The sequence below is a fragment of the Bubalus bubalis genome, chromosome 14 (assembly GCF_019923935.1).
Source record: "Bubalus bubalis isolate 160015118507 breed Murrah chromosome 14, NDDB_SH_1, whole genome shotgun sequence".
Taxonomy (NCBI): Eukaryota; Metazoa; Chordata; class Mammalia; order Artiodactyla; family Bovidae; genus Bubalus; species Bubalus bubalis.
Genome location: NC_059170.1, coordinates 11568806 through 11596481, shown reverse-complemented (window position 1 = coordinate 11596481; position 27676 = coordinate 11568806). Strand labels below are relative to the sequence as shown.

Genomic DNA, 27676 nt, shown 5'->3' with positions numbered 1-27676 from the left:
GACTGCAGCCATGAAATTAAAAGACGCTTACTCCTTGGAAGGAAAGTTATGACCAACCTAGATAGCATATTGAAAAACAGAGACATTACTTTGCCAACAAAGGTTCGTCTAGTCAAGGCTATGGTTTTTCCAGTGGTCATGTATGGATGTGAGAGTTGGACTGTGAAGATGGCTGAGTGCTGAAGAATTGATGCTTTTGAACTGTGGTGTTGGAGAAGACTCTGGAGAGTCCCTTGGACCGCAAGGAGATCCAACCAGTCCATTCTGAAGGAGATCAGTCCTGGGATTTCTTTGGAAGGAATGATGCTAAAGCTGAAACTCCAGTACTTTGGCCACCTCATGTGAAGGGTTGACTCATTGGAAAAGACTCTGATGCTGGGAGGGATTGGGGGCAAGAGGAGAAGGGGACAACAGAGGATGAGATGGCTGGATGGCATCACTGACTCGATGGACGTGAGTTTGAGTGAACTCCGGGAGTTGGTGATGGACAGGGAGGCCTGGCATGCTGCAATTCATGGGGTCTCAAAGAGTCGGACACGACTGAGCGACTGATCTGATCTGATCTGATATACTATATGGGGCGTCCTGTGTATTTTAGGGAGGAAAAGCTGGAAGATATATCAGTGCACAAGAACAGGAGGAGAGAGGAATGGAGCTTGGGAAAGACAGCAACCACTACAAGCTGATTTTCCCATTTTTACTGGAGCTGCCAAGCTCTTCAAAATCTCTGTTCAGAGGGAGTGAGTTGGTTTTTGTTGAAGGCCTGCTAGTATCAAGACTTTACATATTTTTTCCATTTAATCTTCATCAGAGCCCTTTGAGATAAATACCATTATCCCCTTCATTTTACACATGAGGAAACTGAGGCTCAAGGAAAGAAAGCTACTTAGAATCACAGACATTTAAGGCGGGGGGTGGGATCTGAGATTCAAACTGACTTAAGTCTAATTTAAGCCTACATCTATGTTCTTTCCTTTATGCCAGAAGCCATTGTCAAGCCTTGCTGACACCTTAAAGCAACCAAATATCACTTACTCATACATTGCTTTTTTTTTTCTGGCTATGCCTCACGGCTTGTAGAATCTTAGTTCCCCAACCAGGGATCGAACACGAGTCCCCAGCAGTGGAAGCACAGGGAATTCCCTATACTGCTTTTTATTAACAAGTTCAAATTAGTGAAATCCAACACAGCACCTGCTGCATGCCGGCACATTTAAGGAGTTAAGTAAATGATAGGTATTAAGCATATTTGTTATGTCACTAGGTCTTTTCCCCATATATTTACATGTTTGACCCTTTATTAAATGTCTCTACTCCCTTTGCTTTATTAAAGCAAAATCTTGCACTGCCTGCATTTTCATACATTACTTCTTTGCTCTTCAGATCATGGGGTGTTTATGTTTTTTATTTTGTTTTTGTATGTGTATGTTTGTTTGCTTGGTTTTTTTGGGGTTTTTTTTTTTTTTTTTTTTTTTTTTTGCATGTGGGATCTTAGTTCCCCCAACCAAGGATCAAACCTGTGCCCCCTGCAGTGGAAACTTGGAGTCCTAACCACTGGGCCACCAGAGAAGTCCCCTCAACAGATGTTTGAGTGCCCACTCTTTGGTTGGGATTGGAGGAAGTAGTGGGCAGGAGGCATAAAAGAACACCATCAGGAAAGATCATCTCCCAGGAAAATGACCTTATGAGTGAAGGAGAATCTGGTACTTGAGGGTTCTGAATCCCCAGAGGGAGAAGGGAGTGATTCTACTGGGGGTGGAGGTGGAGGTTGAGAAAGAGGGGAATTTGGACTTGGCCTGGGCTGTGCCATGAGATAGCTGACCAGACAGAACCTTGGCCCGAGACACACTCTCTGAGACTCCCTAGAGTTTGCACAGCAGTTTACAAAGCATCTTCACACATGCCCATCTTACAGGGACGGGGGGAGGTGCAGGGTCTGGCCAGAGCTCTCACCTGGGTGACCTGGATAGAGCCAGAAGCCAAACTTTATGCCGGGCTCCTAAAATACCTTACTCCCCTCATGGCTGAGGCTTTTCTCTGAGGGTGGGCAACTCCTCCTCATGGAGCCCCCCTACCCGCCTGATCCCCTTGGGGGCTGTGTTCCATTTGTAGGCCTACCAGGATGGAGGGGCATGCTGAAATGGAGATGCTGAGGACACTGAAGGGACCCTCCACAGGGGAGGTCAGCGTGCACCTGGTGGCCAGAGATAGCCCAGGCTCCGGCTCTCACCTGCCCACTGCTGCCTTTATCATTCCAGGTGGGCCAAGCCAGGGGTCTGGGGGAACAGGAGAATCCACATCCATGCCCAAGCAGATGTGGGTCCTGGGGAGGAGACGATATTTTTCACCTGCCTCCGCACTTGCATGGCAGGGTTGGAGCAGGGTCGTCAGGCTCACCTGTGTCGTATCTGTCCATGTATCTGTTCGCAGCCAGCTCGGCCGCCCTGGGTCTGCCCAGCAGTGCCCTGGATGTGTCCTGCTTTCCGCGGGAGCCGATGCACGTGGGCACCCCGGAGCGAGCGGCCGGCAGCGTACCTGTCACAGCCACAGTTCTGCCGCAGTTAAGCACCGGGCCGGCGGCCAGCCCCAGCGCCAGCACAGTGCGGCTCTTGGAGTGGACCGAGGCCGCAGCCCCGCCTTCGGGGAGTGGCCTGCGGGTCAGTAACTGTGGGGATTGGCGGGATCCAGCGAGCCGCCGCTGTGGGGCGGGGCCTGAGGGCCCGGAGGCGGGGCCAGAGGCGGAAGGTGGGGAAGCTGGCCGAGGGGGAGGGTTCTGGGGGCGGGGCTTGAGGTGAGGGACTCTGGGGGCGGGGCTTGAAGTGCTGCGCTCCCAAGACGAGACAGTTGCGGGGAGGTTCTAGGGCCTGTCTTACGGTGAATGAGCCTTGGAGGCGTGGCTTGCAGTGAGGCGGCGGGAGGGGGGACCATGCTGACTGGGGGTGGGTCAAGGGCCAGGAGTCGTGCCCCTATGACCCTTCCGCGGTACAGTTCCGGATAAGCGAGTACGCGCCGCCGAACATGGTGGGAGCAGAGCAACCCCCAAGCCCACAGCTACGGCGGGAAGGTGTGGCCGAGTACGAAGATGGCGAGGCCCCGGCGGGGGGTGGCGGCGCGGACCCCCAACAGCAGGGTAGGAGCCCCAGGCCCAGAGCTGGGCCCCTGCGGAGGCTGGGAGAGCCCCGAACTCGCAGGGCAGCCGAAGCCAGAGGCGTGGCCCTAGGGGGCGTGGCCCGGGTCCCGGCGGGTGTGCCCCCACCGGCGGGTTGGTCCTGGGGCGGAGAAGGCTCTGGCGAGGGAGACAGGGCTGTCCAGTGGGGGAAGTGGGGAATGGCACAGAGGTGGAGGCCCAGTGTGGGCTCCGAGGTGGGCGGAGCCTGAGTGTGGACGTGTTGGGTGAGCGGCCTGAGGTGCCTTGGTCTCCCCCAGCGGACCTCCCCCAGGACCCTCCGGAAGGTCCGCCTCAAGACCCACCAGAGGATGATGGCACCTGCCCATGCCAGGCTTGTGGGCCTCAGCAAGGCGCTGGTCCAGATCCTAGTTCCTCCAATGATGGCTGCCCTCAGCGCTTCCAGGAGCGGTAAGCCGAAGGGAATTAAGCCCCACTTCTTTGCCTTTCCGGCCCTGAAGCCCCTTTGGGGCTTCTCCGGCCCCAAGGCCCCGCTCCTGTTCCGATTTTGAGGGGAGGTGGGTGGTGCAGGGTGGGTGGTTCCTTCCCTCAGGCTGTCCGTCCCTCAGGTCAGTCATAGTGGAGAACTCCTCAGGCCAGAACAACTGCACCAGCGCTTCTGAGCTCCTCAAACCCGTGAAGAAGAGGAAGCACAGGGAATATCAGAGCCCATCCGAGGATGAATCTGAGCCAGAGGCCATGGTAGGAAGCGGACAGCTGGGAGGGCAGGGGGAGGTTGTACCTCAATTCTCACCACCCCCTCCATTAATCCAGATGGTGGGGCTGGGCCACAGAAGACACATAATAACTCACTCATGGTATTTTTGGGTCCTCTCTGGAGTCAGATCCTGTACTTGGTTTCAGGGAAATAAATAAACAACTCTCCTGTTTTTCTAGAGCCCCCACCTCAGTCTCCTGGCAGGGCTGTCACTTTGACATGAACCAGCACCCAAGTAGGTGTGCAGGCAGATGGAAAGATTCCTCACTGGGGCCCCATCTCTGGGCTAGAGGCCATGGAGCACAGGGCAGGTGTTCGTGTCCTCAGTTTCCCCACCTGGGTGTGAGAACTGTAATCAGGCTGTGTAAACTAGGGGATATGAGACTGTGCCCATGTGGTAAAGGGTTGTCTGCCAGAGCTGTGTTCCTGCTGGTAGCCTAGAAGAATATCCACCCATTGGGAGCAGAACACCATGTGACCAGAGAGCTAGGCCTGGGTCAGGAACAGAGATAGGGGCTTCATGCCAACTCATAAAGACAGGAAGCTGGGATCTGTTGTCTTCTACAGGAGAAGCAAGAAGAAGGAAAGGATCCAGAGGGACAACCTACCACTAACACCCTAGAAAGTGAGGAATGGAACAGCAGCCAGCCTGGTATGATGGCCTGTGTATATATATTCATGAGCCATGTGTATATGCCTTTGGAGGCGTGAAGCTGGGAGTGCAGGTTACCATCGTGATGGTGCATTGTACGTATATAGATGACCCTAAGTTAGCATGTGTGTGCGTGTGTGACAGAGAGAGTGTGTTTTTGGTTTGTGCCATGGTATATGTATCTTCTTGAGGCTAATATCATGTGTTTGTTTATCCTCTACTATCCAGCGACTTAGCAGCAGCAGCAACAGCCAGCTGTGAGTAGGCCTCATAATATCCAAAGACTTGAGCAGACTTTAATGGCACCACATGGTATTGCTTCCCTGTGGTGGTATGGGCCAGTCCGTACTGGTCACTGGTCTGACCTTGCTATTTGGGCCCCCATTCTAATCCTTTGGTTCTAAGAAAAATGGAACAAAGATCATTATTAGCGAGCTGTGGCCCTCAGACCTTCTGCATTACCATCTCCACTTTCCATGACAGCAGCCAATTGGAGCCAAGTAGAGTTTATCACACAATCACCCAGAGACTGTGTAGCAATGTCTCTCTGCCTTCCTCAAAACTGAATCTCTTCTACTAGTCATTATATCCCTGGTCCTTAGCCCAGAGGCTGGTGTGGAGTACACTTTCAATAAATGTTTGTTCAATGGATGAATAAATGAATTGTATGTTGAGTGAACTCCGGGAGATGGTAATGGACAGGGAGGCCTGGTGTGCTGTGATTCATGGGGTCACAAAGAGTCAGACACGACTGAGCAACTGAACTGAACTGAACTGATGTTTCCTGAACTGAACTGAACTGGTGTTTCCTCTTGGACTATGGCTTGTTGCATGAGTCACTGTCTTTCCTGTTCCTTAGAGAGCCAGAGAGTGAGGTCAGTTTTAGGACATCTTTCTCCCTTGATGAACCCATTGCCAGTCAGAGGAACCTGATCTGTGTCCAGGGCATCAAACTCTATAGTATTCTATATTCTGCCTATCTTAGCCAAACCATATTTTCATGGCTCTCTTTCTCACCCAAGGCTGTCACATCAGAAGCCAAAGTCTTAGCTCTCATTAGTTTTTGTCCTCTTTTAGTTAATTAATTAATTATTCGGCTGTACCAGGTCTTCGCTGTGGCACGAAGAATCTTTGATATTCATTGTGGCATGTGGGCTCTTTAGTCGAGGCATGCGAATTCTTAGTTAAGGCATGTGGGATCTAGTTCCCTCCTCAGGGATCAAACCTGGGCCCCCTGCTTTGGGAGCATGGAATCTTAGCCACTGGACCACCAGGAAAATTCTGGTTTATGTCTTCTTAAGTCTTAAATAGAGGCAGGAGTTAATATATCTAACTATATTATATATATCTAACTATAGATATCAGAGAAGGCAATGGCACCCCACTCCAGTACTCTTGCCTGGAAAAGCCCATGGACGGAGGAGCCTGGTAGGCTGCAGTCCGTGGGGTCGCTGAGGGTCGGACACAACTGAGCGACTTCACTTTCACTTTTCACTTTCCTGCATTGGAGAAGGAAAGGGCAAGCCACTCCAGTGTTCTTGCCTGGAGAATCCCAGGGACGGGGGAGCCTGATGGGCTGCCGTCTATGGGGTCGCACAGAGTCGGACACGACTGAAGCGACTTAGCAGCAGCAGCAGCAACTATAGATATATAGATATATTGGCTCCACTGCTCTGTCTTTCTTAAGAATGTACTTTCTTAAACTAGCATTTTTTCTGCTGGGTCCTGTTGACCAGGTTGAAGTTATCTTTTGATTTGTACATTTCACCATCTCAACTGTGAACATTACTGTGTGGCATTAGTTCCTGGACATTTTCTCCTTTCTGCCTATTTTCAAGGGAAGAAACCTTGTCAGTAGACAGAAGTTTGCTTTTATGGCTAAAATCTTTCTCCACTCATTTTGGGGACCTTTTAGCAGAAGAATCTGGGAGTAAGAGTGGGCATGGCAGGGCTGCTCATGTGTCCTACGTGTGCAGAGAATCTGTGTCTAACGTATCCATTTTTTTCTACAGTTAATGCTTTATACATATTTTTGTAAGAAATAGCTTTCTAATAGCTTTATTGAGTTATAATTCACAAAACATGCAATCTATTCATTTGAGGTATACAATTCAGTGGGTTTTGGTCTATTCATGGAATTGTATAAACATAACCACAATCAATTTTAGAACATTTTCATCACTCCAAAAAGAAACCCTATATCTATTAACTGACATTCTGCCCAAAGCGCGAATTCCCCTCCAGCCTTAGTCAACCACCAATCTACTTTCTGTATACATGGATTTGCCTGTTGTAGACATTTCATAAAAATGAGATCATATAGCATGTGGTCCTTTGTGACTGGCTTCTTGCAGTTAGCACAGTGTTTTCATAGTTTATCCATGTTGTACCATGTATCAGTATGTCATCCATTTTTATTGCTGAGTAATATTCCATTGTAGGAAATATCACACTTTATCAACTGATGGGTATGTGTGTTCTTTTCCACTTTGGGGCTGTTATGAATAATGCTGATATGAGCATCTGTGCACAAATTTTGTCTGACCATAAGTGTTCATTTCTCTTGGGTATATACATAGGAGTGGAATTGCTGGGTGCTATGGTAACCGTATGTTTAGCCTCTTAAGGAACTGCTAGAATGTTTTCCAAAGTGGCCAAACCACCGTATATTCCCACCAGTAGCGTATGAAAGTTCCAGTTTATCCACATTCTCACCAAGGCTTGTTATAAATAAAGTTTGTCTTTTTTATTTTTAAAAAGGATTTATTTAGTTGTCCTGACTTTTAATTGCAGCATATGGGATCTAATTCCCTGACCAGGGATCGAACCCAGGTGCCCTGCATTGGGACCACAGAGTCTTAGCCACTGGACCACCAGAGAAGTCCCTCTGTCTTTTTTATTATAACCATCCTAGTGGGTATGAAGTTATAGCTCATTGAGGTGGTTTTTTGGCTGTGCTGGGTCTGTTGGCTTTCTTTGGTTGCTGCGAGCAGGGGCTACCCTTCTTTGCAGTGCCTGGGCTTCTCACTGAGGTGGTTTCTTGTTTCAGAGCACAGGCTCTGGGCACTAAGACTTCAGTAATTGCAGCTTTCTGGCTCTAGAGAGTATAGGCTTCAGTAGTTGTGGCCCACAGGCTCAGTTGCTCTGGGATGTGTGGAATCTCCCCAGATCAGGAATCTAACCTGTGTCCCCTGCATTGGCAGGTGGATTCTTAACCACTACGCCACCAGGGAAACCCTCTGTGTGGTCTCTTCTGTTCTTCCTCCTTGCATGTTTTCCTCTCTTTTTTTCTGTTTTTCCTCTTCTTTCCCAGTGAGCTTAGGTGGTGCTGTGATTCAGTCCTCTGGTTCAGGACTTGTCACACAGCTCTGGCCCTCTGTGGCTGAGACTTTGTAACCTCTGTTAGTGGGCCCATAATCCAGAGTGCCTTTGCTGACAATGGCCTAGGCGTGAGGGCCGGGCAGGGCAGGCAGAATTTGGTGCAGCCTCACCTGAGACTGAGTCTCGCCTGGGCCCTGTGTGTCTGGCACCCTCATGGCTGAGTGGAATCAGAGGGCAGCATGTGATCATAGGCAGAGGTTTGTTTTGGAGGTTAAGGTAGAGTTGGGTTGGGGGAACTGAGAAAGATCATATTTAAGAAGTAGCCTAGGACTTTCCTGGTGGCTCTATTGGTAAAGAATCTGCCTGCAATGCAGGAGATGTGGGTTTGATCCCCGAGTCGGGAAGATCCCCTGGAGGAAGAAATGGCAACCCACTCCAGTATTCTTGCCTGGAGAATTCCAGGGACAAAGGAGCCTGGTGGGCTGCAGTCCATGAGGTTGCAAGAGTCAGGATAGGACTTAGCGAGTAAACCACCAACCACCACCTGAAGGGTCAGCCTGTTTGTCTCCTCCCCACAGCCTCAGAGGAGAAGAAACCAGGCTGGTCGTGGGAATCCTACCTTGAGGAGCAGAAGGCCATCGCTGCCCCCATCAGCCTCTTCCAGGACGTGAGTTGGATACTTCTGTGTTATGAAGAGCTTGTCTCCCAGACCAGGGACTCACCTCCAAACTCAGGCCTTCTGCTGCTTTCTGTATCTGACATCCCTCAAAGGACTGGCAGGGTGGAAGGGGGACAGACTGATTAGAGACCTTTTCTACTATAAGAGTCACTATAAGGGACTTCCTGGGCTCACTATAAGGGACTTCCTGGGTGGGAAGAAATAGGAGGTGAGACCCAGGTTTACCGGTTACTGGGCCTGCAGACTTTTGAATTCTGCTGCCTTTTACTTAATTCTACACACTGACTTGGGTAAGACGGAGCCCTGAAGTCCACTTTTCAAGGGACCTGGAGGCTAGTCTATCCTGCTTTGGATCCCTGCACTAAAGTTCCCCAAATAAGTTACCTCTTTGGTAGTGCTAAGCAGGTGGGCCCCTATGGTAGTTTCTTTGCCCCCAGCCCACTAGGCTAGGATAATGCCAGAGGGGAGCTGGATCCTCTCCCATCTGTGCATTAACAGTACCAGACAGTCACTCATAACAAGAATGGCTTCAGACTGGGCATGAAGTTGGAAGGCATCGACCCTCAGCACCCGAGCATGTACTTCATCCTCACTGTGGCCGAGGTGAGCTGAGGCTGGCACCCCCAACCTGGTGACTCCCCTCGGGATGGACTGAACGAGTCAGCCAAGGACACGGAGGGCCTGGATTCAGACAGCCCCCGACCTAATAGGGGGTTGAGGCAGAATATGCGGAAAACTAAAATACAAACAAAAAGCAGGAGAAGGGTTGAGATGGTGAGGTTACTGAGGAGCAGCACTCCCAAGGGCAGGGATGGTGGCATGAGTCCAGCAAGGTCCTTGTCCTCTTAGGAGCTCACAGTTGTGTGGGCATCAGCCAGATAAACAGTGATACTCCTCGGGTGATGACAGTTGTATGCGGGGGGCACTGAAGGGGCAGGGACGGCTTCAGAGGGGAAGAGCCTCCATTGCTGAGTCTTGAGAGGTGACTAGGATGTCCCAGGCACAAGAAGCAAAGTGAGAAAAAGGCACTGGGCCGTGGAACAGCACGTTCAAGGGCACTGTGTTCAGGGAACTGCCATTAGCAGGCTGACGTCTGAGCAGCGAGAGAAGGTAGCAGAAGGAAGGGTCCTTGGGGGCCCTGAGCTTTGGTCAGTGCCTTTGGGATCTGTCCAGGGCTCAAAGCGGCCAGAGGTTGTCTTAGAATCTCCTGTCTTATGCCCAGAGCTCAGGGCTTATGAGCACATGAGCTGTGCTCCTTGTAGGATGGGAGGGTGTATGGCAAAGTTCAGGATGCAGGGAAACCTAGGAGTCAGGAGGGGTGAAGGGGGTAACCTTCTAGCAGCAGACCCCTGAGACTACCAGGCTGGACTAGGAGTGGTGAGGGAAGGGAAACAGGGTGTCTGCTGGCATCGGAGTCCCTGTGCTTCCCCCTTATGGGGTCAGGTGTGTGGCTACCGCCTACGTCTGCACTTTGATGGGTATTCCGAGTGCCATGACTTCTGGATCAATGCCAATTCCCCTGACATTCATCCGGCTGGCTGGTTCGAGAAGACGGGGCACAAGCTGCAGCCCCCCAAAGGTAAGGCCTGGCTGGGTTGGTCCCAGTGAGGCAGTGAGCCCCCAGACCCTCCCTCACTCCTTCCCTGTGGTTCCCCCCTTCCCTGTTCCCGTTGTACAACCAGCCTTTCTGCATCCCATCCTGCTATGACTCGGCCTTAGAGCTTCTGCTCTGCCCTTGCCCTTTGAGAGAAGTCCACCCAGGCTGCGTCCTGCTTTGGCAGGGGGGTCACTGGGCAGGTTCCTGAGGGTTGTGGGGTCCTCAGGCCTGCCTGATTCTGCTGCTTCCGTGTGGGGTGCCCTCGCCACAGCCCAGCCTCTGTCTGCACGGCGCTCTGTTCGTCCCCCCCGAGGGGCCTAGGTTACAAGGAGGAGGAGTTCAGCTGGAGCCAGTACCTGCGCAGCACAAGAGCCCAGGCTGCCCCCAAGCACCTGTTTGTGAGCCAGAGCCACGTGAGTGCCCCCAGGACCGTCACTGCAGCCGCCCAGGGTATCTGAGTCAGCAGACGAGCGCTTACCTATGGGTGCTCTCAGCTTGGTTCTGGTCCTCATCGAACGGGAGGGGCTCCCTGAGCGATTCCAGGGCCAGAGAGGAAAGAGGTTTTGGATTTCCTCCAGTTTTCCCCCTCTTCCCTACTGCTGAAATCCTCTCCTCCACACATCCCCTCTGAGCCTGGGCACTGAGGTGTCCTTCTTTCTTGCTTGGGTTTCCCTGCAGTTCTTGTCATCAGGTCCAAACCTTTATTCTGGGAGCAGCTTTTTCCATCCTTTTGACCAACATTGAAGCTCTCCCATGTGGTCCCAACTTTCACCTCTTGTCCTTCTTTCTGTTTGAGGCCACTGGCAACTTTATCCCACAGTTAAAGCATCTCCTAATCCCAAACCAGAGGCCTGAGAGATCTAGGGAACTCCCAGTAAATAAGTTATTGTTGTCGCTAAGTCATATCTGACTCTTTGCGACTGCATAGACTGTAGCCCACCAGGCTCCTCTGTCCATGGGATTTCCCAGGCAAGGATACTGGGGTGGGTTGCCATTTCTTTCTCCAGAGGACCGTCCTGACCCAGGAATAGAACCTGAGTCTTCTGTGTCTCCTGCATTGGCAGGTGGATTCTTTTACCACTGAGCCACCAGGGAAGTCCGGTAAACATGTTACCGTCTGGAAAGTCCCGGGTCCCCGTGGGCCAGGGACTGCCCCATATTGTTCGGGCATGGACAGGTACCACCTACCCTGCTCCTGCCCCAGAAAGCATACTTAGAGGTGACTGGTGGGCTTCTACCAGCTCTTGTGACAAGGGATGCAGATTTTAGGTCAAACTGTTCAAGTCCCGGCCCCACCATTGACCAGCTTTGTGGTCCTGGGCAAGTCACTTAACTTACAAAAATAGAGACGATGATACCCATCTTCCTAGGGTTGTTGTAAAGACTGAGGGAGGTGATGGCTTTTGGAGCTTATGTCCGACACATGGCAGGTGCCTCCCTGCCCCCTCTCCCCACCGCCTGCCTCACATGTCAGCTCGTCTTTCCCCGCCACCCCGTGGTGGACCCAGCTCCCTCAGCTCAAGCTGGGCCGGGCTTGTCTGGGGAGGGGAGGCTTATGCTCAGCCTGGCAGGCTCTTTGGGTGAGTGAGTGGCCTCCTGTCAGTGACGCTTCCACAGTGAGGCTTCCTCTGAGCATCCCTCAGAGGCCAGAAGTGCCTGAGGGCTCAGGGCTGGTGGGTATGATTCTTCCCTGGAGAGACCCTCTTCCTCAGCCTCTTTCTCCCACCCTCCCTGCCCATGCCCACCCAGCAGAAACACAACCCCCAGGGAACCTATTCCTTTTCCTTTGCCAGTGGGTCCTGGGCCAGCACAAGCCAGCCTGGGCCTGGCCGTGGCAGCCCCTCTTCTTGCCCCCAGAGTCCCCCACCCCTGGGCTTCCAGGTGGGCATGAAGCTGGAGGCTGTGGACCGCATGAACCCGTCGCTCGTCTGCGTGGCCAGCGTGACAGACGTGGTGGACAGCCGCTTCCTGGTGCACTTTGACAACTGGGATGACACTTACGACTACTGGTAGTGGGAGGGCCCAGACTTGGCTCCAGGGGGCGGGGACAGGGGCAGGGGAGGGACGGTGGGCATGGCATGCAACAGGCAGCCCGGCTCAGCCCTGATGTTTGTATTGCTCAGGGGACAATCGACTGCCCTGTGGATCTCATCTACAGGGGCCCAGCCTCTTTGGCGCCAGGGACCAGTTTCGTGGAAAACAATGTTTTCAAGGACCGGGGGTGGGGGGTGGTTCGGGGATGCTCCGAGCACAGTGCATTTATTGTGCAGTTTATTCCTGTTCTTATTACATCAGCCCCACCTCGGATCACCAGGCATTAGATCCCGGAGGTTGGGGACCCCGATCTGCATCATTTAGTAATTATGACGATTAAATGTTTCATCTAAAAATACCAAGGTTAAAACAAGCAGACTCCGTGACCCATGACTTTCTCTGAGATATTAAGGCGGTATTAGAGTTTTTAGTTACTGTTGAAATTTTCTGACTCCCTCACCAGTCACCAGTCTGACTCTCCCTCAGAAGTAACATGAGGGTGGGCCCTGTCGCCGTGATGTCACAGGACAGCGGGCTCCGGGCCTCGAAGTCTCACCTGAGACAGTGAAGAATTCTTGGGTTTCAGGTGTGATTCCAGCAGCCCCTACATCCACCCGGTGGGCTGGTGCCAGAAGCAAGGAAAGCCCCTCACCCCTCCACAAGGTGACCCTGCAGCCTGAGCCACCCCTCTCTCCCCGGTCCTTACCAGTACCTCATTAGCTGGGTCTCTAAGGGCAGGCCAAGGGCACACGTGTAGCCTGGAGCCTTAGCTTCTTTGCCTGAGAGCTGAGAACCCTTTGATCTTAGGAGAGTACTGTTAAACCCTGACTCTGTTGAGGCTGAAAGGAAATTCCTGGTCCAGGGGTTAGGACTCTGCCCTTTCACTGCCGAGGACATGGGTTCAATCCCTGGTCAGGGAACTAAGATCTCACAGCCGAAAAAAAAACAAAACGAAAGTTAGCTGAGCCCTGTCAGTAAGGGAACAGGAATCCAGAGTGAAGAAAGCGTATCCTTCCCCGTCAGTGGTGTTACACTGGCACTAGTGATAAAGAACCCGCCTGCCAGGACAGGAGACGTCAGAGACGCAAGTTTGATTCCTGGGTCAGGAAGATCCCCTGGAGGAAGGCATAGCAACCCACTCCAGTATTCTTGCCTGGAGAATTCCATGAGCAGAGAAGCCTGATGGGCTTCGGTCCATAGGATCGCAAACAGCTGGACACGACTGAAGCGACTTAGCACTCAGAACATACATTAGGGGTTCAGATGGGACTGGGGCTGGAGCGAGGCAACAGAGCCAAGGAGAGGACTGGGAACCAGGGTTCCCAGATAACCAACTAAATTGCTTGCTTCTGCCCGGCACCCCTCCCCTTCAGGAGCCCCCTGCAAGGAGCAGGCTGTGACACAGGGGGATTTCTGTCCACGGGCTTCTGTCCTTTCCACACCCCTGGCCCTGCTTGGAGGGGAGGAGCTCCCCGCTACACCCGGCCTAGACATTGCCCTCATCCTCTCCTCCAGACTACCCAGACCCTGACAGCTTCTGTTGGGAGAAATATCTGGAAGAAACTGGTGCCTCTGCTGTGCCTGCCTGGGCCTTCAAGGTGGTGAGTTGGCTTTCTCTGCCCCCACAGCTGAGTCCAGGGAAGTGCAGAGCCTTCGGTCAGGCAGGACAGGGCCCCGGCCTCCCACTTTGGCCACGGTTTCCCCAAGCACAACACCTGGGCATCCCTCTCGGGGCCTCAGCTCTGCTGAGCAGGGCCTTGGCCTGAAGACCCTCTCCCCCTGTAGCGACCCCCACACAGCTTCCTGGTCAACATGAAGCTGGAAGCCGTGGACCGCAGGAACCCAGCCCTAATTCGTGTGGCCAGCGTGGAGGATGTGGAGGATCATCGGATAAAGGTGGCTCTGGGCCCCTCGGGCTGGGGGAGTGGACAGGCCGATGGGGCAGGACTTCCGTAGACGGGGCTGAGGTCAAGGGCATGGCATGAGCCAGACTTCAGGGAAGCTGCATATTGCAGGGAAGGGAGCTCTAAACTTGAGGCCAAAGATCTTGGGTCTCAGTCAGGTCTCATCTGCGACTTAACCTTTGTGAGTCGGGACAAGTCCCGTCCCTTCTCTGAGCCTATCAGATGGGCCCATGAATCCTTGTCCTACCCAAGGACTGATGGGAGATGCCAGTAACTTCAGGGCTTCCCTGGTGGCTCAGCAATAAAGAATTCACTTGCAGTGTAGGAGCCACAGGAGACACGGGTTCTATCCCTGGGTCGGGAAGATCCCCTGGAGGAGGGCATGGCAACCCACTCCAGTATTCTTGCCTGAAGAATCCCCATAGACAGAGAAGCCCGGTTGGTAGGCTGCAGTTCATGGAGTCCCAAAGAGTTGGACACGACTGAAGCAACTTGGCATGCATGCATGCCAGTAACTTCATAGGTAGAACCCTTGGGAAGTGTGGTGGTCGAGATGGATTATTGTGAGGTTGGCCCCTTTGTCCTTCCAATTCAGGATCTTGCTTCTGACAGGCCCCAGGGATGGGGAGAGCCTCCTGGAGCCTGGAGGACCTCCCGGCCGAACTGGGCTCCACGAGGAACACCTGACCTCCCGGGCCTTTCTTTCCTCCCCAGCTCCACTTTGATGGCTGGAGTCACGCCTATGACTTCTGGATTGATGCTGACCACCCTGACATCCACCCGGCAGGCTGGTGCTCCAAGACGGGACATCCCCTGCAGCCTCCTCTCCGTGTGTACCCCTGGGGCACTCTGACCCTTTCCTCCTGATGTCTGACCCTGCCCCCGAGCTCTGGCACCACCCCCCTTCTATAGTATGCCCACAGTAAACTCTGGGATCCCTCATCCTCCCCACCCTAGGGAGGGTCTCTGTCACACTGAGCAGTGCTTCTGGCCTCCTCAGTTGCTGGGTGGGGGACCTGGAGGTGTGAAGGGCCAAGCTCACTTGGGAGCAGATGCTTCAGAGGTAGTTGTGCCCTGAGGAGTCTTCTCAGCGTCCAGCAGAGCCACGCAGAGCATGCGCAGTGCTTGCTAAGGCATCGTGGCTCCCTGCATCAGATCCTGCTCCCCGCTGCCGGCAGGGCTTGGAGGTCACCCGCATCTGTTTCATACGGGGCATGGATCCTTCTCAACTGTTCTCCAAGCATAGGCAGAGACTAAAAAAATAGTCCCCAAAGTCTTGGGGTTGAAACTGAGAAACGAGAATAACATGAATCTGGCTGATGTAGCTTCTGGGTGCAGCTGTGTCCACACCAGCCCCAAGGTGATCGAGGGTGCTCTTCTTTCCAGAAACAGAGGGAATGGCCTGCAGGTTTCCACAGTGTATATGAGAGGCAAGCCCCCATTCCCCCATGAGGGACTGATGTCCATTCACAGGAAGTGGCGTCCCAGCCTGGCTCATGGCCCCTGTACCTGGGAACTGGTTCCTAGTGCTGACCTTCCCTACCTTCCATGTCCCTTCCCCCAGGCCCACCTCCACCCCCCGGACCCCATGCTGACCCTTTTCTGCCTGCTCCTCCAGAACCCAGAGAGCCCAGTGCTGCCTCCCCCACGGGCTGTCCCCCTCTCAGCTATCGGAGCCTGCCACACACCAGGACCTCCAAGTACAGCTTTCACCACCGGTGAGTGAAGGGCTCCTGCTCAGGGGCCCTCAGGCACTGCTCAGAGGGGGTCTGTCTTGTACCCACCATGGGTGGCCAACTAGGGTCCACCCGTCTGCTCTCCCAGTGGAGCCAGGCTTGGGAAGAGCCAAGTGGGACCAAGCAGCTTCATCTCAAACCTTCTTCTTGTCCAGGAAGTGCCCCACTCCTGGTTGTGATGGCTCTGGCCACGTCACCGGCAAGTTCACAGCTCACCACTGCCTCTCGGGTTGCCCCCTGGCCGAGAGGAACCAGAGCCGGCTGAAGGCAGAGCTGTCGGACACGGAGGCCTCAGCCCGTAAGAGGAACCTCTCGGGCTTCTCCCTAAGGAAGAAGCCTCGCCATCACGGCCGGTGTGGAGGGCAAGGGTGCGGGGCCTCAAGTCCTCCGAGGCCAGAGCAGGCGCTGAGTCCCTGCCATGGGCCCGGCTCCTCTCTCTCCAGGATCGGGCGCCCTCCAAAGTACCGGAAGATCCCACAGGAAGGTTTTCCAAGTGAGTCCTGGGTTATTTGTTCCCCGTGTCCTCCACCGTGTTCACTGTGACAGCTTAGCTATTGGTGGGAGGAGTCACCAGGGTTACACAGAGTGGGAGAGGCTGGGGGGCAGGTGTCGCAATACTTGGAGATAGAGAGCAGTGCCGAGACACAGCATGGGGCCTTGAACGGCCTCAGATGCTAGCCCCTTTCTACCTCAGGCCTTGCTGTGAGTCTGCTGGCAAGATGCAGAGCCTCTCTGGGCTCCTGGTCACCCCCTGTGAGGTGGGATGATGCCCCAGCTCTGCTTTTCTGTCTTGGCTTCCCGGGAGGGAAGTCATGGCCATTACTTTCTAGCTGTGTGACCTTGAGCAAGTCACAGCTCTGAGCTTCAGTTTTCTCATTTGAAAACATGAATAATACCTGCCTTTCAGGTGTCAGTTACCTGAAAAAATAGTGGCTACTACACTACCAAGCACCTGCTCTAGGCCAAGCACCATTTCAGCTGCTTTATCTTTACCATCTCGCTGACGCTCACAAGTGGTCTGCAACATAGATGTTGTACACCTGGTCAGCTTCCATTGTAAGGCCGTGTTCTGACTGCCAGAGGGCGCTTGCCTGCTGTGTTCATTCCAGAATTATCCTGAGAACTTGGGAAGTCTTTCCATGGACGAGGCTGTGTTCCGGATTAGACTGGGAAGGACTCACCCGAGTCCTGAGACACTTCAGGGACAGGGCAGGGGACAGCGCCCAGGCCTTTGACCTTTGGGCAGGGCTTCCCTGTTCCATCAGCTGGCTGGCTCTCACAGAGGGGACACTGGTCCCTCTGGATTTTGTTCCTTCTCATGCATCCGAGGGTAGGCCTCCTCAGTGTGGATCTGCTGGAAAACAGGTCCCTGGGGAAAGCTGCCTGCCTGGAGAGCTCAGGACTTGGCTGTGCTCATGGTGCTCACGGGGCCCTCCAGGACCCGTGAGTGTCAGCTCTTGGAAAGAACGAGGAAACCACTGTGATTTCCTTACACACCGCTTCATCTTCTTTTTATTTCTTTTTAAAATTTATTTGGCTGCACCGGGTCTTAGTGGCAGCATGTGAACTCTTAGTTGTGGCATGTGGGATCTAGTTCCCTGACCAGGAATCGAACTCAGGCCTCCTGCATTGAGAGCTCAGAGTCTTAACCACTGGACCACCAGAGAAGTCCCCTCAATCAGTTCGTTTTCAAGTTGGGAAACTGAGGCCCATGTTAAGTGAGGTGCCCAGCATTAAAAAAACAAGTTAGTAAGTAACTGATTCCAAGTCCAATTTGTGGTTTCTGTTATACTGCGTTCCCCCTCTTCCCTGCCCTCACGTTTCCACAGTGCCTATTCAGCACAGAGTTGCTAACTTCTAATAATAATGCTCTCAACTAAATGTTTGTAACCCCCCAAACGCATATGTTGAAACTTCATCCTCAATGTCAGGATATTTGGAGTGGGGCCTTTGGGAGGTGATTAGGCCATGAGGATGGACTCCTCATGAATGAGATTAGTGCCCTCCTAAGAGACCCCTTGCCCCTTCTGCCATGTGAGGACACATTGAGGAGATGGCAGCCTGGGGGTCAGGAAGTAGGCCTTCACTACATACCCAGTATGCTGGTGCCTTGATGACTTTCAGTTTCTAGTACTATGAGAAACACATTTCTGTTGTTAAGCAAAAGAAAAAAAAAAAGAGGAGCTATAATAGATGTTTAGCAGTTAGATAAGATACCACCCTGGTGGCTCAAATGGTAAAGAATATGCCTGCAATGCAGGAGACCCAGGTTTAATCCCTGGAAAAAGGAATGGCAACTCACTCCAGTATTCTTGCCTGGAAAATCCCATGGACTAGAGGTCTGGTGGGCTATAGTCCATAAGGTCTCAGAAAGTCAGATAAGACTGAGCAACTAACACACACACACACACACACACACACACACACACACACTAGATGTTTTGCAGTTAGATAAGATACTGCAGGCTGCCTACAAATGCTTCTGTCCTGTGCTCTGGGGAAGAAAGATAAGGAGCTCAGCCCCCAGACTCCTCGCCAGGATACGTGGAGCACCAGATAGTGGACCTTGAGGAGGGACACTGCGGGGACAGGAGGCCAAGTGCTGGCAGCAGCAGCTGTCACGGGAGATCCAGGCTGTACCCTAAACGGGTCCTCTGCAAGGGCTGCCTGGGCTGTGCAGCGGTTGCAAGCTCTGGGGTTGTCCTGAAGGCTGGGGCTCTTCAGGGTGTGGGTGGGAGCCTGGGTTTGGGCCAATGAGCAGACAGACAGCAGGCGGGCAGTTAGAGGAGAACCATCAGTGAGGCTGGAACCAGGATCCCAGAGGCTCTGAGGATGATTATGAGGTCCAAGGAGTCAGGGCAAAAGACTGAAGTGAAGGGGAGGGACAGAAGGACACGGTGATGAGCAGGGTGGGCCTTGGAGAAGAGGGCAGTGGGGGGCCACATGCTTGAGAGTCTGGAATTAGCACCAAGTGAATAGGATAGAGCCGGCTCTCTTGGACTCTGGACAGAAGCAGGGCAAGCCCCCTGGGACAGTGGCCACATGGCCAAACACCAGCCAAGGCAGGTTAGGTAGGCAGAAGCCAGGTTTGCCAGAGTCCCCAGAAGTAGACGAAGTCCAAGTACACAGCTGCCAAGCCCAGCCAAGGAGGAAGCCAGGTAGAGCAGGGTCACTCACCAAAAGGTAGAGCTGCTTGGAGGCTGGAGGTTGGGAGCCAGGGGTTCCAGGAGCAGATGAAGTAGAGGGACAGGAAGTGTGGGTGGGTGAGTGGATCAGGGATCCACTGGATCACCCTGGAGGTGCCAGAGTAGGCGGGGGGGCAGGCATGCAGGGAATGAACCAGACTCGGCTGGGGACATAGTGGGAGGAGAGGAACTTAAGGCAGTGGCATCGGTTGGGGGGTTCGATTCAGACAGGGCAGGCTGGTTCTCCCCTCCACCACCACCACCCTTCTACAGCATGCGGGGATCATAGTGCCCTGACCAGGGATCAAACCTATGCCTCCTCTTGTGGAAGTGTGGTGTCTTAGCCACTGGACGGCCAGGGAAGTCCCCTGGGAAGGCTGACTCTGCTTCTCAAACAGAATCCCCCTGAGGCTGCAACAGTCAGGGCCCAAAAGGACTTAGCAAACGAAGGGCAAACAGGATGGGCCTTTGATGTCCAGGCTGAGGGTACGGCAACCCACTCCAGTATACTTCCCTGGAGAATCCCATGGACAGGGGAGCCTGGCGGGTTCCAGGCCGTAGGGTCACAAAGAGTCGGACACAACTGAAGCGACTGAGCACACAGCACACTGAAGTGGCCTGGATATCAGGGGCCGTGTGGATGCAGGGTCTCCAGAGAGTGCTGTTTCCAGGATGCTGCTGCAGCTCCAGGAGAAAACAGCATCCTTGCGGGGCCCAGCTGCCACAGCCTCGGGGGAGGGTGGGGTCTTCCTACACGGTCTGTAACATCAGGGCCAAGTGCTCGGTGAGGAGTTGGGGGATCTGCCTCACCCCCTTGGCTCTGCAGGGCTGTCTGAAAGGGGCCACGGTCCGGCGTCCTCTGCCAGCCAGTCTCCCAGGTGGCCTGGGGATGAGCGGGCTTTGGAGAGAGGCAGGTTGGTCCTTGGCCCAGGCCACCAGCCTCTGCCTCTGCCTTGCAGCGCTGACCACCGACGTCACACACCAGTCCCTCTTCATGTCGGCCCTGTCGGCCCACCCCGACCGTTCGCTGTCCGTGTGCTGGGAGCAGCACTGCAAGCTCCTGCCCGGCGTGGCAGGCATCTCGGCCTCAACAGTCGCCAAGTGGACCATCGATGAGGTGAGGGGCAGGGACCCGTCCCTCTTCCTCTGCCCCTCCTTTGCCTTCACTGCGCCCTGGCAGGAGGGCTCAGGAAAGGGCCCCGTCAGGTGGTGCCCCATACCACTCCTGACTCATCATCCCTCCATCCACAACCTCTCCCAGCTGCCCAGTGGGGCTGCCTGAGCACCCTTTGATAGGCCCGTCCTGGGGGTGGGGAGGGGGGCGTGCCTCTAATCCAGCAGGAGAGACCGGCTCAACCCAGGGCCTTGGCAGCAAGGGGCCTCACCTTGGGCCTCCAGCGGCACAGAGAGTCGGGATCCTCTGGGGCTGCTAAGAAAAATTACACTGTCAGAGCCCAGGAGGCACCAACGCCAGGCAGGGCCACCTCCTCCCTCCTCTCCAGAGCCCCGTGCCCTTGGCAACACGTCTCCTTTGGTTTCCAAGGTCTTCGGCTTTGTTCAGACCCTGACAGGTTGTGAGGACCAAGCGCGGCTCTTCAAGGATGAGGTGGGTGCTCGGTGCAGGGTGGGGACCGAGCAGCGTCACGGTCCTTGAGATGGCAGGGCGTGAGCACTGCCCCCAGCTGGGGAGGGCCTCTGTTGTCCCACCTGAGGTCAGGGGGTACCAGTCACAGGGACCCACGTCTTTGGGGAAAATCTGGTACGGATGACCACGGCCTAGCTTGGGAACCCAACCCTCTGTGTTCAGGCTGTCAGCAGGAAGGGAAACCATCCCGGAAACACGATTCCATTCACTCCTTTGCTCTCTGTGCAAACTTAGCTTCCCTAATGGCAGCCAATTAAAATGTATTTTGACTGACACGACTATCGCTATTTACTGCAAGGATGCTAACACACACTTAAAATTAAGACCCTAAAACTTGCCAAAGATGAGAAGCAGTGAGTTGTAGGTGAAAGACCACTAGCTTTGTGGGCAGGTGGGTGTGAATCCTGGTTCTGCCGGTTAGAGATCTTTTAAGTCTGCATCTCCTCATCTGTAAAAGAGACAGAAAATGGGTATAAAGATGACTATGTTGCAGGGCCACGCGAGCACTGGAATTGATGAGTGGATCCTGGTACCAGAACGTCGAGTGTGACTACGTCACTAGTGTCTATATGTAGCCACAGGCCCGAGATAGGGAGGGCTCAGTCAGCGGTGGTTCTGGCTTTCACAAAGAGCTTTATCATGACTCTCCTAATTTGTAGAGTTTGAAATCGGAAGAGACCTTTTGAGTTTATTTAGGAATTCCTTCCAAAGACTACACGTACCCCCTTCACCTAAGAGAGTGTAGTCTCAGCTCCCCAAAGATGCCGCCTCCAGGTGAGGTGCCCGAGAGAAAGAAGTCTCCTCTTTCCCAGGAAGCGTCTCTTTATCCAGGCCCAGCATGGCCAGTTTCTTCATCGACCCTTGGGCGGTGGTCCTCCCGAGCTCCTCTCCATCTGAGTGCTTGCCTTCCTGGTTCGTGATCTTCTTATTGGACTGTGTGTGTTCAGAGCTATGCCCTGTGTTTCAGATGCCCTCTGATCAACACAGAACACACTGGGCTGCTGATCCTCTGGGTGTTCGTTCCTTTTGTTTTTAAAAAGACTTTATATGTTTTTAGAGCAATTTTAGGTTCACAGCAGAATTGAGAGGAAGGTGCAGAGTTCCCGTGTACCCCCTGCCCCATTATCAGCATCCCCCATGAGAGTGGTCCCCAAGAGAGTGGTTACACCTGATGAGCCGACACCTAGGTTTTTTTAATGGAAGTGAAATATGCGTGGAGTGAAATGTATGTACACATATATAATTATACTTCTCAAAACTATGATTCTACAGGTTTTGTGAAATGTATACACCCTGAACCCAATATGTCAATCAAGATATGAAACATCCATCATACCAGAAAGTTCTTTCTTGACCCCTGTTGTCAGCTCTCATAGACAACCGCTGTTCTGATTTCTAGCTCCATAGATTAGTTTTATCTGTTCTTGAACTTCATGTTAATGGAATCATACAACATATACTCTTTTGCATTTGTCTCTTTTCAGTGTAATGTTTTGGAGGTTCATCCGCATTATGTGTAGCTAGTAGTCAGCTCCTTTTTATCCTGAGCAGTGCTCTGTTTTATGAATATCCCACAGTTCTCCTGTTAATGGACATTTGGGTAGTTTTCTTCTTCTCCAGATTTGAACCCTATATTTTGTTGGCAAAAGTTCACAAGAGCTTTATTATAGCCACGTCATACCAGCTTGGAGTTCATGAAAACCCCCAAGTTGCCCCTTCTGTCAATTGTCGACTATAGTCTAACCAAATCTTCCAGTGTGTTACTTGTACTGCTGGAGGGTTTTCTTTTTCGTATTAGCCTTAATGTAATACTTTACATGTATCCCTATTAAATGATCTCTTGCTGGTTTCATAGTCTCATTGTTTTAAAGCTTGATTCTGTTATGTCTAATATTAATAAGGCTTCCCATCCTTATACAACTTGTACTAAGTGTTCTGTCTTCCACCAAGTCTTCTCTGCAAGTGTTTAGTGAGACAGAGCAGAAGATGTATCACCCACTAGAGATCTTCTTTTGGGTGATGACAGGTTGTAAATCAATGCTCTTTGAGTTAAGGGGCTTAGCCAGCCACAGAATCACCCCGGAGTTCGGTCCTCGGGCTTTCTCCGCTTTTTAGGAGGAGTGGTCTCTCCCTTGAGCATCCGCTGTGTATTTCGGTTCAGCGTGATCTGCGATGCAAAAAAGCAATGCCAAAGGGGGGCAGCGTGCTGGTAGCCCACCGGCGTCCAGTAGAGCCTACCCAGGGTAGGCGGGGACCTCTGCAAGGTCTGAGGGTTGCCTTCTCTGGGGTCTGTCTACATCATCTGTCATCCCCACGGAGGATGCTGCTCCAAGGAATGGGCTTTCTCTGGCTGAACTGATGCTTTGTGGGACATAAGTCAGGATTCGTTCTAGTCGGGACAGACCAGTCATGAGAGGAATGCTTCATGAGTGAGAAATTGGATCTGCTCCAATTTCAGATCAGTGGTCTGATGGGTAGCCTATCCAGTCTGGTGATCAGCACCGGAGGTCCTAGGGAAAGTCTGCACAGTCCTCTCTTTGTCCCCTTTATGGTAGCTGTTGGGTATTTGTTCACCAAATAATTATTGATATCTGTTATGTGCCTGGCCCAGCATAACGTGATTGAGGGCCGATTCCTTAGTCTTTCTGCCTTAGTTTCCTCATCTGTAATACGGGGGTAATACTGGTACTGCTTCCGAGAAGTGTGGTGAGGATTATTGAATCAGTTAATGCACCACAAGTGTTTAAGAAGAGTGCTGGGCTCATAAAGAACACCATAGTCGTGTTGTATTTGCCGTGATGTTTAGGGAAGAACCATAGGAGGGATGGTGCCTCTTTGATAAAGGGGTCCTAGCCTCAGAAGAGGGAGTTCTTCAAGCCAGTGGTGGGACCAGGAGCCCTGTGGCCCTCCTGCCCAGAGGCTCCCTAGCCCAGCCCAGCCCACCTGCCAAGAGACAAAGCCCTTGCGCTCACCATCCCCCCTCCTTGCCCCACCTCCCTCCCTCTCTGGCTGTCTTCAAATCCTACCCTCCTCCTTAACGGACTTTCCCTTTCCCTGTCTCTACTTGTAACCTCATCCCAGAGAATTAACAATTATCAACCACTTTCATATTTGCTTCACCTATTTTTAGGTGAAGTAGCTTTAAGTAAAGAGTGGACATCATGACCTTTCAGCCCTGAGCCCTTCAGCACGCATCTCTTAAAAACTAAAGTCTTTATCTGCATAACCACCACCTTGTCATCCCACTGAACAAACGGGCAATAGCTGCTTTATATCACTTGTATTCTGCTGTATTCAGATTTCCCTGCTCGTGCCTGGAATATCTTTTGCAGTTGGTACTTTTGAGCCAGGACCCAAGCAAGGTTCACACAGTTGATCTGGATCATCACGTCTCTTAAATATCTTCTGTTCTAGAATAGTTGCCCTCTGTTTGTTTCTTTTTTCATGACACTGACAACAGTCTTGGTGAATGTGAACTTCTAGACTTGTCTCATTGCTTCCTCGAGGTGTCATTTAACTAATTCCACTCTCCCCTGTGTTTCTTATAAACTGGACATCGGGTGCAGAGGCTTGGTTAGATTCAAGTTAGATCTCTCTCTCTTTTCCTCTCTTCCTTCCCCACCCTGCCCTTCCTTCTCAAAAAGAGCTCACAGGTAACAAGGTAGAGCTTAGCCCACATCACATGGGATTGCCTGCCGTGTCTGCTGGTTTACTATTCACAGCACTGACATAGACTCGTGGGTTTATATGAGGACAGCAACAACAGGTTCTTAGAAGCCCCTGTCAGTGAGGATGCAGAGTGGTTTGCAAATACACTCTGAAATCCAGACCAGCCAACCAGAAGAGAGAGAGAGAGACTGTGTGTGTGGACACGGGGAGGCCAGTGGATGTCTTTCTTTCCTTCTCTGTCCCCATCGCTGTCTTCCTTTTTTCCTCCCTCCCTTCCTTGTCCTTTCTCCTTTTTCCTTCCTCTCCCCGCCTTCCGCTGCCCCTCCCCACACCTGTCCTTCACGCCCATCTTCTTTCTCCCTCCCACCCCCCACACATAACCCCAACCCTCCTCCTTCCCCTCTCCGCTTTCCACCTCCCTCCCACGACCCCTCAGATGATTGACGGCGAGGCCTTCCTTTTGCTGACACAGGCGGACATTGTGAAGATCATGAGCGTCAAGCTGGGCCCAGCCTTGAAGATCTATAACGCCATTCTCATGTTCAAAAACGCCGACGACACCTTAAAGTGACTGGCTCAGGGCTGGGCCCTCCCTCTGCAGCTGATGCTTCCTTCCCAACTTGAGTTCCTACCATCCCACCTGTGGACCCCCCCACCCACACTCTGGCCCTTAACCGGGGTGGTCCTTCTCTCCGGGGCCACTTCCTGCAAGGTACAGAGGAGCAGAGGAGCCCTGGGGAGGATGGAGTCCTAGCCCCCTGAGTCCTGGAGCTCATCTACCACCAGGCACACCAGTGAGGGTGTGAGCGGGCCGCTGGAGCGTTACTGATGGCGAAGGTTGAAGGTGCCCCAGCCACGACGGCCCCACCTCTCCAGCGACCTGTTTCATCACCGAAGGGTCTTTCTCTCAGCAGTTAAAAAAGAGTCTGGTAGAACGGGAGTCCTTCAGCCTGAGGCCCTTCTCTCTTAGGCATCTCTCTGTGCTTCCCACCCCTCCTCCCCTCCCCCCCCCCCCCCCCCCCCCGACCCCGCCGTCTCCTTTCCTCCTTCCAGGAAGCCACCCTGCCACAAACACATTTATTCAAAACAGCACCTCGCCTGTTTCTGTCTGCTGGTTTTGTTGCCCTCATTCTGCTGTCTGGTTTTCCCAGGCATTCCCAGAGGTATTTCTTCATAGCATCTACTGAGGGCTGTGGGTGCCTTTCTGTCTTACCCAGAAGTGGGGATTCTGAGCCAGGATGCCTTCTTCAGCATCCAGTTCTGGGACCTTCTTCAGGTCCCAGTTCTGGACCACTCGGTATTTGAGTGTCCCCCACCTGTCTTGTTTCCAGCAGAGGGTGGTTAGAACCTATTTGGCTTCTGCAGCAGAGGCTAAGGTTCCCCAGATGTTCCCATGCACCCCCTGCGTCAACTGTGGAGAGGAGGCAGGCTGGCCAGCTAGGTAGCCGAGGCCAGCCCCCGGGTACATCAGATAATCCCGGGCCATGGGCCTGCAGGGTGGTCGGCAGACATGGAGGCTCTCAAAGCAGAGCAGAGCATCCTTCCCTGCCACCGTGGGTCTCAGCCAGTGTATTGCCCAGGAGGTAAGGGCCCCATGCCTGCCAGGCCTTTTGCCGTGGGAATGTCTGCCTGGCATGCACTCTGCCTGGCATGCACCTCCCCTCCATGGCGTCACATTCAACCTGTCTCTTAGATGTCTTGGTTTTGGGAAGTCTTACAAAGACTCTTAAAAAGTGGGATTTGGGAAGAAGATGAATTCCTCTAGCTTTGAATTCTCCATGTCCCTTAAGCTTCTCTTACCACCCTCCATCTGTCTTGCATTGCCAGCCGGATACCTGCCACGGCTCTGGGATTTTGACCTTTCTGTCCAAGTGTGGCTCCACTGAGCCCCTGCCAAACCTGCCTCCCAGCCTACAGGGGCAGGGGGCAGAGGCCGCACACATGGAGGTGAGGTGCCACCGCCAGGCTCTTGTGGAGCCCGGGGCCTCTCCCGGACCCCTCATCTCCGCCACATGATGCATACGTGCAGGTGTGTGTTGGACACTCTCAGATGTGCTTGTCAGGGTGCAGACATGAAGCTCGGTGTGGGAAAGTGTCAAGGGCTATTTATTGTGAAAATATGAAGCTTTATCTTTGGGAAACCCAAAGCTCTGTTGATTTCCTGCCTCGGCCCAAGAGAGGACCCTCTCTCACGGAGGCCCAGGTAGCTGGACCAGGGCAGCCGTTTGGCCCACTGCTGCAGTGCCGCAGGGCTGCGGATGGACCTCAGAGACACCACCTTCCCGGGAAGGCTTGGCCCGGCCCTGCCCTGGGCAGGGGGCTGGGTTTACCGAGGTTGCACAGGCGTCCCCTTGCTCAGGAGTAAGGAGGAGCCCGTCTGAGCCTGTCTGTCCTGGTTGCTCGGGTGGCACTGAAGCCCACCAGCTCCATGGCCTCGTCTGCTCCCCCATGAGACTGCAGAGCGAGCTCGCTGACTCTGGCGTGAGAAGACAGCAAGCACACACAGCTGTGCTGTGGGGCCTCTCCACTTCTAAGGAGCACAGCTGGGGCGGCTGAGCCACGTGGGTCTGCCCTCCGCTGTCCTAACCCTTGTCTACGGGAAAGACAAGATGGACCAGGGGCCTTGGAGAAGGGGGCCCCCAGGCCCCCGAACTTTGAGCCTCAGCACTGTCTTACCGGGAAAGAAACCAAATCATTAAAAAAAAAAAGGGGGGGGGGATAAGAAATCTGCCTTCTGTCCACCCCACTGGTTCTTCACCCCCTCCCTTCCCCAAATGAAATCATTACACCATGACCTGGGCACACAGTGAGGGGTGAAGGGAGGGAGTTGGCACCCCTGTCCTGTGCCCTCCAACCTGCTCTCCAGCAGAAAAAACCACCATACTTTGGCCCTGGCAGCCTCTCCCAGCCCTTGCCCTGGCTTAGGACAGCCAGACGCTTTCTGTTTAATTTCTGAAGCAGAGAATGATCCTAGAGTTGGAAAATGAAGCCTGTTTGCACTTTCATTCACACGCACTTTGGTGGAGTTATGTTTTTTTGTACTTGCCTTGTGAGAGTGTGCCTGTGTGTGTATGTGTGTGTGTGTGTGTTCGTGCATGCACGCAAGCGTGCGTGTTCTTTAAGAGAATCTTCTGGTTAAAGATAAAGGCACTCTTGAGAGAGAAAAATTTACAAATAAAATGTGGTGTATTTTGTCAGTGTATTGAAACAACATAAATAAACTTGAAGACCAGGATGGTTTGCTGTCAGAGTCTTTCTATTTTCATGGTCAGAGATCCAGAAAGCACAAAATGAATTACCGTTCCATCAATGGAGAGAATAAAGCATTCTTTATTGTAACATAATAAGCTGTTAGAGATCCTAAAGCATC

At 53.0% G+C, this 27676-nt stretch overlaps 1 protein-coding gene across 6 annotated transcripts; it reads left to right on the top strand.

The window, feature by feature from the left end:
• The first annotated feature begins 454 nt into the window (after positions 1–454).
• L3MBTL1 (L3MBTL histone methyl-lysine binding protein 1) lies at positions 455–27539 on the top strand. 6 transcript variants are annotated; one of them, XM_025263447.3, is made up of 20 exons: positions 455–2258; positions 2431–2657; positions 2989–3130; positions 3427–3577; positions 3736–3868; positions 4452–4536; positions 8436–8524; positions 9035–9139; positions 9980–10115; positions 10455–10546; positions 11991–12142; positions 12754–12830; positions 13683–13768; positions 13953–14063; positions 14786–14900; positions 15690–15789; positions 15963–16300; positions 19952–20109; positions 20536–20598; positions 24779–27539. In XM_025263447.3, exons 1-20 carry the CDS (start codon positions 2123–2125, stop codon positions 24875–24877), a joined length of 2595 nt encoding a protein of 864 aa, XP_025119232.3. In that variant the 5' UTR covers positions 455–2122; the 3' UTR covers positions 24878–27539. The 6 variants fall into 6 exon arrangements, with proteins under 6 accessions (XP_025119232.3, XP_045018549.1, XP_045018552.1 ...); XM_045162614.1 differs by having other exon boundaries at positions 24743–27539; XM_045162617.1 differs by lacking the exon at positions 24779–27539 and adding an exon at positions 21910–22494.
• Positions 27540–27676: the final 137 nt, after the last annotated feature.

What these genes read in the sequence shown, in the direction of transcription:
- L3MBTL1 (XM_045162614.1), top strand. Translation starts at nt 2,123, where the DNA reads ATGGAGGGGCATGCTGAAATGGAGATGCTGAGGACACTGAAGGGACCC. An exon ending in GCCCCTCACCCCTCCACAAG is followed by an intron (nt 12,831 to 13,682) that starts GTGACCCTGCAG and finishes CCTCTCCTCCAG; the next exon opens with ACTACCCAGACCCTGACAGC. An exon ending in CTGCCTGGGCCTTCAAGGTG is followed by an intron (nt 13,769 to 13,952) that starts GTGAGTTGGCTT and finishes CTCCCCCTGTAG; the next exon opens with CGACCCCCACACAGCTTCCT.